We start from the raw sequence: 11,893 nt of genomic DNA, 5'->3' as shown, positions 1-11,893 counted from the left end.
CCCGTGCTGGCTATCCCTTAGAATGTTACCCTGGCCCAGTCCATCAAGGATGGCCACCTTAATAAACTTTTCTAAGATCTTCCCCAGGAAGATATATAGGGAAAAAGGTTGCCTTAGTGAGGCCCCAAATCAGTTATTGCTATTTATACTGAAACCAATACTTTGTACACAAGAGACAGGAAACCTAAAAGTCATGTACAATGGTCTGAAGAAAGTTCTAAGCCCTAATGTCAACAAGGTTACCACTCTCAAATCACACTGCAGTTAGAAGCAAGCAAATGTCTCTGGTTTAAATACTACTCAGAGCTATACTTACAAGAAAAAAACATCACCAGCAAATCTCTGAACCAAATACCAACTCTACAAGTCATGCCAAAGTTAGACATGGAGCCCACTGTAGAAGAGCTAAGCAAGGCCACTGATACATTAGCAAGTGGTGAGGCTCCTGGAAAAGATGGCATCCCAGTGGAAATTCTCAAGTGAGGAAAAAAAAGCATATTATCATATCTTCATCAGCTGCTATTCAAATGCTGGAAAGAGGGTGAGGTACCACAAGACATGTGTGACACAAACATTGTCACTTTGTATAAAAATAAAGGAGATAAGGGTGACTGCAGCAACTAGAGGTATCTCACTACTAAATATAGCAGGAAAAGCTTTATGAGGGTCATCTTGGTGCACCTACAACAGCTGGCAAGTGTGTCTATCCTGAGTCTCAGTGCAGATTCAGGGCTGGAAGATCAACCACAGACATGATATTTTCCCTCTGTCAAGTTCAAGAGAAGTGCAGAGAGCAAAACTGACCATTGTACATTGCCTTTGCAGATCTAACCAAAGCATTTGACACCATCAGCAGACCAGGTCTATTTGCAGTCCTAGAAAAGATAGAATGCCCACCAATCCTGTTAAGTCTTATACATTCCTTCCACAACAACATGAATGCAACTGTTCAGTTTGATGTGTCCACTTTAGAGAGCTTTGAGATAAAAAGTAGAGTGAAGCAAGGATATGTTCTTGCCCCTACACTCTTCGGATTCTTCTTCTCGGTACTCCTGAACTGCACATTTAAAGATATGAAAGGTGCAGCGTACCTTCACACAAGATCGGATGGGAAAGTCTTCAACCTGTCATGATTCAAGTCAAAACGTAAACTTAGAAAGATGCCTATCAGGCAGCTTCTGTTCCCCAATGATGCTGCTCTTACAGCCCATGATGAAGACCTAGTAAAAGAACTCATGGATTGCCTTTCAAGAGCTTGCCAGGCATTTGCTCTCACTATCAGCATAAAGAAAACAGTTGTACTAGGACAGGGAGCTCCACAAGATCCATTAATCACCCATAATGAGAGCTAGCTGGAAGTATTCCAAAAGTTCAGCTCCCTAGGTTCCACAGTGACCACAAAACTCTCACTGGATGAAGAATTTAATGTTCACATTGGAAAGGCTGCCACCACCTTCAGCGGACTAAATAAAAGAGCATGGAATATCACAAAGCTTACTATCAAGACCAAAATGTTAGTGTACAAAACTTGTATATTCAGCACTCTCTGGTGTAGTGGAGAAACATGAACAACTTATGCACATCAAGAGAAAAGGTTAAACAGCTTCCACCTGCACTATTTATGTTGCATACTCAAAATCAAATGCAAAATAACATTATTAACACAGTGGTTCTTCAAAGATCAAATTTACCAAGTGTGACAGACCTACTTAAACAGAGATGACTAGGTTGGCTAGGCCATCTGAGCAGATTGGAAGACGGACGTATACCCAAAGACATGCTGTCAAGGGAACTATAGGAGGGAACAAGAACAGTAGGACACCCCAAGCTTCGCTACAAAGACACATGCAAGCAAGCAAGATATAAAGACATTTGGAATTGACCCTGACCAATGGGAAACCTTGGCAAGTGATTGGAACAAGTGGCATTATCACTTCCACCAGGGCGTTAAAGTCCATGACAGGAATTGGCTTCAACAGCTTGAAGAGAAAAGAGTCCGTAGGAAGCAAGCAGCTCCAGAACCACCCAACCATGACACATATACTTGCAACCACTGCCACAGATCGTGCAAATCTCAGATTGGACTATTCAGTCACATGAGACACTGCAAACCATCTACGTCATAGGCTGCAATACCCACCATCTCTTGCAGACAAAAGGATGCCAATGCAATCATATAGTGCTACCTATACTGGAACCAATACTTTGCACACAAGAGCAGTGTACAGTATACATGTGCAATGTGCTTTTGGTAATCCAGTCTACTACATGAGCAGACCACTGCTTTCTGCACTAGCTGAAGCCTCCAAGCAGTCCTCATGGAAACCCCGCTGCAAAGCACATGCCAGTAACACAGCCAGGCAATTACACAGATATATAGGGACCTATATAATTCACCAGGGCTGTCCTCCGATTTCACAGTCAGAACAGGGGCCCGGACAGCCATTTTGCAGGTGAAGTGCAGCCCCACCATGCCTCTGATTGGCTGAGGGGCCCTGACGGCTCCACCCCTCACCATGGATTGGCTGTGAGGATTGTAGATCATGCAACCTCACCCACCACCATCAATCGGTAGAAAGGGGCAGGGCCATATGACAGGCAACCCCCAGAGCAAATCAGCAGCAAGGAGCAAGGGGGAGGGAGCCATTTTGTGGGCAGCCCTTTGAGTAGGCACCCCAGCCACCTGAGATGCTGCAGCTCTCAGTAAGTTATTTCCCCCCCAACAGATTCCGTGGGCATCGCCTGGATTTCACAGGCAGTGCTGGATTTTTTAGAATCTGTGAAATCGTGAATTCAGTAGCTCCCTACAGATACGGCTATTTGTAGTGTAGTTTACATCAACAAAGAATTGTATTTGCATGTCCTTTCATTGTGACCCTTTCTTATGAGATAATTGATTTTGCAAGGTTCTGAACCTGTGGCTTATTGACAGCTTGCTTTCTAGGCTACCCTGGCCCAATCAGCATTGGCAGCAATCCCCCAATTTGTGGATGATTTCTACCACAGATTGCTGATGGGTCAAAGTGAATTAAGAACCTAATCCTTGAGCCATGTGTCCATCTGCAGAAGTTGCAAGTTTTTCTTCAAGGGAGGGTAGGTTGTAGCCCAGGATTTCTCTCCTTTTCCTTCCTCTGTGCTCTCTTCTCTGCTTCATGGATGAGATGCCTGACCTCATAATGGGCTGCTGCTTGGTTGAGGTTGCAGTGCCACTGGAGTTAGTCATCATTAGCCAGCTCCTCCCAAGTCTGGACTTCAGCATCCATTTTTGTGCAGTATGCCTTCAATGTGTCCCTGTAGCACCCAGTCATAATTGAAGTCTTCATATCAAGATGGCTGTTTTAATAAAATGAAGACTGACATTAAAGCAAACTTTCCCGTTGGTTTGCTTCTTGGCAGTGTTTCTCAACCCATGGGTTGCAACTCAAAAGTGGGTCATAATGTATGAAAGAGTCACAATCAAACTTTCTCCTTTAAAGGAGAAAAAAGTGGGAAACCACGGCCTTTTCCTTGCGGGGTGGCAGAGTTCCAGCCTGCGAGGGGCTGCTTGGGGCCCCCCACATATCCCCTCCCTGCCCCACACACTGGGAAGGCGTAAAGGGTAGTGCGAGGGGCAGTGTGCCGGGAATGGCCATTGACGTTTACAAATGGGTCCTGCTATGAAAAGGTTGAGAACCACTGCTTTAGGAGAATTTCTCTGCACTTACAGCCACTTCCATACCAAGCTCTAAAAGCTCAAATTGCTGCAGGTGATCTAGGATTTTCCCAGTTTGCAATCACTTGTTATTAGGGAAGACCACAAACCCAGCACTGCACCACGTGCAAAAAGTAACTAGGCATATGTGGAACAGGCTATGCCAGACAATTGCTGGAGGGAGGAACTCGCTTGTAGGCCCCTGCTACACGTTACATTTACTACACAACTGAGGGGTGAATGGTGCACTACATGGCGCCGGGCTGCGGGGGGGCAAAGCAAGGATGGCAGGAGAAAAATGACTCTTTTGTGACGGTGAGAACTGCTTTGTTCTCGTGAGGACTTCGGCCGCCAGGCACCCCCGTGTTTGCCCGGCTGGTGTGTCTGGAGGCGCTGCCCACCGAAGGGAAAAGGAAGATACTCCTTTTGCTCATGTTCATGGTCAAGGTCAAGGGGGACCGGCTGCAGGGCTAGACCATGCGACTCCCAGACATCACGATTATCTGCAAGCAAAAGAGGAGCAAACACCTCAACATCCGGGAACTCCTCTTACCCTCGCTCAGAAGCTCCACCCATTCTTACGTCAGCGTGGCGTTTAGCCAATCGCTGAGCCGTTCCGGTTCCGGCGTCCGACGCCGTATCTTAGCTACCGGGCAGGGCCGGACCAACAGGTTGGAGGATGCGGGGGGGACGGGAGCGCCGGGAAGAGGGTGTTCGCTCCACAGAAGGACGTTTAGGTGCGGGAAGGGGGATCCAGTGAGCGGTTGGTGTTATCTCAATGGTTTGCTCCGGCGGAAACGGCGGTGTTTCCGGACACGCTTGTGGTGACGCGTCGCGCTCCCCGCCCCTCGTCTCCGCCGCACTGAGCAGTGGAACGGGCCGAGGGGGGCGGGGCCGGCATTTCGGTTGGCGGCGGTGGCGGCGCTTCCACCGGAACCCAGTGCTTGTCTCGGCCGTCCGGGGGTCCAGTGTCCTATTTGGCGGCGGGCCGGGAGTGACGCCGCGGCCCATGTGAGTGATGCCGCGGCTCTGCCCATCCCCGGTTGAGGGTCGCTGGGTTTCTCACTGGGTTTGCGCGGGGCGGGGCCGAGGGGGGCCGGGCTCTGGGCAGCGGCTGCACCGCGCCTCTGCGCTCCGTGACGACCGCCGGAGTCCGCGCCATGTGGGCTCCTAAATGAGAGAGAGATATGGTTATACATACGTCTGTGTGTCTCTCTCTGCATATATATGTATGTATATGTGTGTGTGTATATATATACTATTGAGACATCATACACTCACACAGTGTACACGGATGTATATATATACGTGTGTATGTTGTAACCCCGCAGCTTGTCACTCTTGGCCTTAACTATGAACATGAGCAAAAGGAGCATCTTCTTCTCTTAAATGAGCAGCTCCTCCTCAAGATACATTAGCCGGGCAAACAAAAGGGTCCCTGGCTTCCTACAAGAAAAAAAAATTCCCAGTTCCACAGTCATTGTTTTGCCTGTGCGCCTGGGCTCCATTTATTGCACCATTCACCTGTCAATTGTGTAATAAATGTAATGTGTAGCAGGGGCCTGAGAGGTGTGTATATGCATGTGTTACATTTTTTGGCTCTTCTTGATTCGGTTCATAAAAAAACAGGGATGGAAGGGGCATCCAGAGGGCACATATATACACAACGTGTGTGTGTGTGTACATACATACACATGTAAACATCCCCATGTATATACACTCATATACATATACGTACCCATGTATGTGTACACATACACACAAGTGTGTATATGAGTGTTTATACATGGCGGGGTGTTTACATGTGTATGTATATATATGTCTATACACACACACATAGCACACAAACTTTCATGGGCTGAAGCTCGGCCTCATGAGATGCTATGAAAAGATTTGCCCAAAGCAGTTCCTAGAATACTGTCGCAGCTGCTCCCAGAACGTTCTTCTTTGTGGGCGCTAACATGCAGCGTTTTCTGCATTTGTTCTCTGGCTGCATTTTCCACACGGTGTAATCGCTGGTGTTCTGTGGCCGGGACAAGTTTGGACTTTATTTTCCAGAGTACGTTTCTTTGAATTCTGCGTGCAGCTGTTACTTCCCCATTGGGAGTCCATCTAGAGATATCCTCATTATTTGTTTTTTGACTGTTCTTGATTTGGTTGATAGAGAAGCTAGGTTGGAAGAGACTTCCAGAGGGTATATTGTCCAACCCCTTGCCTTACTTTGGACAGAAGTGATCCTGACTATCCCAGACAAGCCATAATCTCAACTTTACGTACACCTACTGTCAGCCCTGACACAACACAGACCTAACAGGTAAAACAGGGGAACCGTGATGACCAGTGTCATGCATCTATGAAATACTGGCAATATGTGCTCAAGAGATCTCGGGTAAAGGGCCATGCATCCTGCTACAGAGGAAGGTGAAACCTCCCAGAGTCTGTACCAATCTGACCAGGGGTATAATTCCTTCCTGACCCCAAATATGATGATTGGTCTGACCCTGAGTGGAGGGGCAAGACCCTCTAGCCAGGATCCTCCAGCTTTGGTCCCAGCAGGAGCATTGGCACATCCTAGTGATCCTGCTCATCATATCAAAAACTTCACCTCCCACACAAGGAGCAAACTGTTAGGACCGCTGAGAGGGAGTTGGTTTGGACTTGAAAGGTGCTGCAAGATAGGACCCCTAGCTTGCCTTTGGCACTCAAATGTCAGAACTCTGTATCTTTCTACTGGGAGGCCAGTGGTGCGTGAACATTTAAATCCTGTACTTGCTGATCCAGTTGGAAGCCTTGAAAGTATTGACTAATTCTGGAAGCAGATGATATCATCCTCTGTCTAAAATGTTGATGAGATTTTCCTTGCATGTGGTTTTATTGTTTAACAGTTATGTTTGATCTTAACAAACAGGGTGGTCAGCCTGCAGCACATCTGCCACAAGTGGCACGGGCAGTCTTTGCATGGCACATGGCAAAACAGGGGGGGCACAGCAGCAAATAGGGCAGAGAACGGAGCAGGGAGTGTAGAGTAGGGAGCAGTGCAGCAGAATAGGCAGGGGCAGGGTACTACAGTGGCATTTGGAGGGTGGGGGGAGGAATATGTGGCATGTGTCCCTTCGCTGTAGAAAGTTTTTAATTGCATGGGTGGTATTTTTTGATGGTCAATACTGTAAGAATTATCATAAAAATTAGAAGGATAATTGCTACATATTTACATAAAATAACTGTGAATTCCTTTCTTTTTTATTTAGGATGGTATGTTAATGAAGAAAACAACGTATTTCTTAATTTGTTTCTTGTAAAAATCCTAAACATGGAGAACTTTATCCTGTATGAAGAGATAGGAAGAGGAAACAAGACAGTTGTTTATAAAGGAAGAAGAAAAGGCACCATTAATTTTGTTGCCATTCTTTGCACTGATAAATGCAAGCGACCTGAAATAACAAACTGGGTAAGAAACATGCTGATGACTATTTTTGGGAGAACATGTAGATGTGAATTTTACAGATAATAAGGCACTACCACATATTACTTCATGTAGAATTAATTTTTCACAATTTATAATGAAATTTTAAGCTCTTAGGCTTAAAATTCTTGCATCTTAAATTATGATTATTATTCATTTTTTGCATTGCTCAAGTTTCTTCCTTCAGTTCCTTTTTAGACACAAATTGTAGATGCAAACAAATTGCTTTGCAAGTTAGCTTTGTGCTGATCACAGAAGCTGTGGGGGACTGAGGTAGCGCAGGTGTTAAGAAACACAGTTGGCAGCTGGGATACTGTAAGTTTGAGGCCCTGGCAGATTCTGCAAATCTGCTAAATGCCTTGTCACAAGGACATGAAAAAGGAAAGGAACAGAAGCTGTCACATCTTCATACCTATATCACTACATTAATGACTGGCTTATGCTTTGTTTATACAATGTGCAAATACAAGCAACTTTTGGTAATCAGTCATTTTTATACCTCTGAAGAGTAAATTTATATATGAAGAATATATACAATTAAGTTATTTTAAATTTTGGTTGGTAACAGCTTGACAAGGGGCATGTCTACACGTTCATTAATGCAATATAATTATGGCACATTAAATTTAGTACTTGTTATTGCATCGTAATTGTAATTGATGCTACTGCACATTAGTGCCGATGCATGTTTTTTTGTGACGCTAATGTGCGGTAGACTAATTTCACCGCACATAATTGCATTAGCACAGTTTTTGCCTGCCATACAAATGCGCAAAAGAGTGAGTCTACTGCACATTTAATGTCTCGTGTATATGTGCCCAGAGTTCTTTATCAAGAAACATAGTTATGAAATTCTAAATTAGGTTGCTGTGTATCAAGTATCTGTACTCCTAAATTCATGTTTTCTGAAGTAATTAAGGAAATGATTATTAAATTACCACAACGTGTCATTGCTTAAATATGCTCAGGTTATTTTGTTTCACTTTGTGACTGGGATATCTAACAATTCTGCACATTTAAGCTTCCTCCTTTATTTAGATTCCCTTTAGGTCTTCTTTTTTGTTTACATTTCCCTGAAAGGAAGTGGAGAAGGGGGAGGACTTTTAAATTTCTTCCACACATTTTTTTTCCTCCCTTTTGAAGGTGGAGGTCAGAATCAAGGTCTTGCTGTGACAGGTCTTTAGGCATTATATATGGCCATGTTTTTCTTGGTTTGATGAAGTTATTCAAGATTGCAAAAGATTTGTGCTGCTTTTCTTCTCAGAGGCTTATGCCTTTTTAACACTTCCAGTTTGTTTGTTTATTTACTTATATGCCACTTTTCCCAACAAAGGCTCAGTTTCATTGACCTGGAAAATGAGAGTCATAATTTTGACCTGAACTTCTGATTATACAACAAAATAATAATTTGTTTCTGTCTTGGGTCAGCTGGCCTGACCCTGTTTTTTTTTTTAAATTAACAATGATTGTTTTACATGAGCTGAACTGGTTTGGGGGACCTTCCTCTGTGTGTGTCTAAACACAGAGAAGTTGAGCAAGTCTATGACAAAAGATGCCTTCTATCCCTGAGATTTGAGATGGGATAATTTCCTTTTAAACTATTCAAAATACTTTAGCCATTTAATGTTTACAGTATTAAGGCGTGCTTAAATATTAACTTCTTAAGAGCATGACAGGTGAATCTAGAATTACTTTTTGTTGTAGTATTTTTAGTAACTCTTAATACTGCTCTCCAAATAAATACATTCACTTACTCTGTTACAGGTTCGTCTTACACATGAAATAAGACATAAGAACATAGTAACATTTCATGAATGGTATGAAACAAGCAACCATCTCTGGCTCGTAGTAGAATTATGCACAGGTAAGCGATACTAAATAAGTAAAATGCTGGATAGGAGCTTTACAGTATAAATTTGTAACTAAAATATTTACCTAACATATACATTTATTTAATTTTTTTCAAAGTTCTATTTAACAACGTAAATGAAAGAGCAGAACTTTTACTATAAAATTTGTATGAAGGAATCATTCACAACTTTTGAAATGATTCCTAGAAAAATGCTTCCAGGCAGAATTCTTTTCTATTTCAATGAATATGTTTTAAAAGTTAATTGATGTGAATAATATGATGAGATTTAAAAAGGTTAGCAAGTGTGCAGCTGCTGGGTTTTGCAGAACAATATAAGGTGAATTCTTACAGCGGTGACTTGAACAAGTGGAGTAAGTTTTCTGAGGACTGCCAGCTTGTTCTCTTTTTATAGTCCTCCAAGACTTTATGCAATATTAAAGAAGGGAGGGCGATAAAACCTAATAAACTCGTAAATATGACCATATGGAGTATTCATAGGTCTCCTCTACAAATATCTATTAGATAATTACCTGATTAACTGCAATTAATTTGGACTGGCTACATGCGCAAATTAACTGTGGTGCCTTAAGAAGGTGCAACCATCTTTGAAGTTATTGCTGGAAAATGTGTAATACTCTTTATAGGTGGTTTCTATTCAGCTTTAATTTGCACATGTAGCTTGTGCTCCCATGGCTGGGAAATCACAGCTTCTATGATCTCTCAGCCATGGGGACATACTTTGTGCCCCGCACCTGGGAGACCAACTGCTGTGATCTTCCAGCCAAGGGGGCACACTATGCACCCTGCACTTGGAAAATTAGCTGCTGGGATCTCAGCTGCAGGAGCACCTTGTGTACCCCATACCTGGGAGACTGCAGCTGCTGCAGTCTTCTAGCCTCATGGTGCATGGTGCACCCCCTCACCTGGGAGCCCCTGCAGCTATGGGGGCTTCCAGCTGTGAAAACTTGCTGCTGGCCAGTGCAGGGGTTCTTATTGCTTGGCTTAATGGGATCTTATGATCCCACAGTTGTGACTCCTGCCATGTACGTGTGGCATGATCGAAGGTATGATTTTGTGAATCATGCATTAGATCCCATCGTGCCTTTACCTGCACCTGTAGAGGGCCCCATATAGTTTTGTGTACTTCAAATGGGGATTTTTATGGTGGTATTAAGTGAGTTAAGGCTAGGGATGTGAACGGTTAAACAATTAATCATTTAACCGATAAGCCCAGTGACAACCGGTTATAGCTCGCTGGTTATCATTTACCATGGGATGGAGTGCAGTCCAGTAGGGAAGGTGGGGAAGGGAAGCCAGCCCAAGCGGGAACTGGAAGACAGCAGGGCAGGCAGGAGGGAACAGTGAGTAGGAGGAGAGGGGGAAGAGGGAGGGGAGATTAGTACATATAGTTAGGTTCCACGGACCCTCATGCAGCTGCTTGCAGCCTCCCCACTCCAGTTGGATGCGGCAGCTTCTGTTGCTGCAGTTACCATTGCAGCTGCTGCTGGCATCTGTGCATGCTCCCCAGCCAGACCTGCAGCGGCTCTAGGGCCTGTCAGGGGTAAGGTGGATGTAAGGGGGTGCATGGTGGCTCCCTGGGCCTGCAGCTCAGCCTCGTGTTCTGCTTGCCTGTCATGTCTAGGCCTGGCCTCAGAGGCTACCTGCCCACCTGCGTAGCTTGTCATGGTGCATGGTCTTGGGGAGTCAGGGCCCCAGGGAGCCACTGAGTCCCTGCCACACCTTGCCGAGGGAGGGCTGGAAATGCCTCTCTGATGCTGGGCCAGGCAGGGATGTCCCACAGGACTGGCTGGAGCACCCCCATGTGGATCAGACCAGGAGTTGCCATACTGGTTAATTATTTAACCATTATAATTACAGCAGGTTAAACAGATTTTTTTTAAATCTGTATTTACATCCCTAGATAAGGTCTCTCCTCTAGGTGAATGGACTCATCCTAACTCTAATTTAAAATGTGAGATTGAAAGAACTATAGAACTTAACCAAGGTGATTCTTTGAGCTTTCCTTATTCTCCTCCTGTTATCTAAATTATAATCATAATAAATGATAAAGCCTTTAAAATAATTTGTTATTACTTGTACATTTTGGACTCTTTGTTAGTATTGCTTCCTTGTTTGGAGAGAGAGGACTGGGCATGTTACAGGGGTTAAATGATCAAATCTGAATGCTTAAAATTGTCTCACAGTATGACCTAAATAAAAGTAGCATTTTCCTGTGCTGTGCTGCTTAAGCTGGTTTTGAATATAAAAGCTTCAGGTTCTGGTGCCAGTGGGGGGAAAAAAATCAGGCCATATACTTAGTACTCAACTCCATATGGGGAACTAACTTTATATAGCCAGGTTTGAAAATTTTGGTCTATCTTTTTAAGTTTAATTAAATGAGAAGTGTATACACTTTTGAGTATGCCATCTTTAAAAATATATATATTGAGAGTAGTCTTCATTCACTTTACCTAACAATTTAATAATTTCTAACGAGGATCAATGCTTTGAAATTACTGTAATTATAACTTTCTTTAAAAAAATCATAGCTATCATGTTCTTAAGCAGATTAAGTCTGAGACTGGATGACAGGGAGACAGAGGCTGGAAGCTTGGTGGGGAAAATAGGAGGGTACTAGATGAAGAATTGGGGAATAATTGAAAGGGATGGACATGGAGATACGACAGAGATCCAGTGAAGGGGTAGAAAGGATGTGACAGGAGGGGAAATAGGTCAGGCAAAGATTTATGGTGTAAGTGGAGATGGGGAGAGGCACTGCACTGGAAGAGAAGTTTGCATTTGGAGTTCAGGACTCTTAGCCAGTAGGGATACTCAACATAGGTGAGTGGTGATTAGAGGCCATGGTTGGGGATTCAGTGAGAATTGA

The 11,893-nt window shown here is 44.0% G+C and overlaps 1 protein-coding gene across 2 annotated transcripts in view; it reads left to right on the top strand.

The window, feature by feature from the left end:
- Positions 1 to 6,943: 6,943 nt before the first annotated feature.
- ULK4 (unc-51 like kinase 4) overlaps positions 6,944 to 11,893 on the top strand; it is a 442,797-nt gene continuing 437,847 nt past the window's right edge. For both annotated transcript variants that reach the window (XM_019537396.1, XM_019537387.1), the window contains exons 1-2: positions 6,944 to 7,139; positions 8,919 to 9,018. In XM_019537396.1, the coding sequence (XP_019392941.1) occupies positions 7,002 to 7,139; positions 8,919 to 9,018 (238 nt within the window). In that variant the 5' untranslated portion in view covers positions 6,944 to 7,001. The remainder of the gene's footprint in view (positions 7,140 to 8,918; positions 9,019 to 11,893) is intronic.

The sequence above is a fragment of the Crocodylus porosus genome, unplaced genomic scaffold, assembly GCF_001723895.1.
Source record: "Crocodylus porosus isolate Cpor-Errol unplaced genomic scaffold, CroPor_comp1, whole genome shotgun sequence".
NCBI classification, from domain to species: domain Eukaryota; kingdom Metazoa; phylum Chordata; order Crocodylia; family Crocodylidae; genus Crocodylus; species Crocodylus porosus.
Note: the sequence above shows the minus strand (reverse complement) of the source record. Positions and strands in the feature narration are given on the sequence as shown.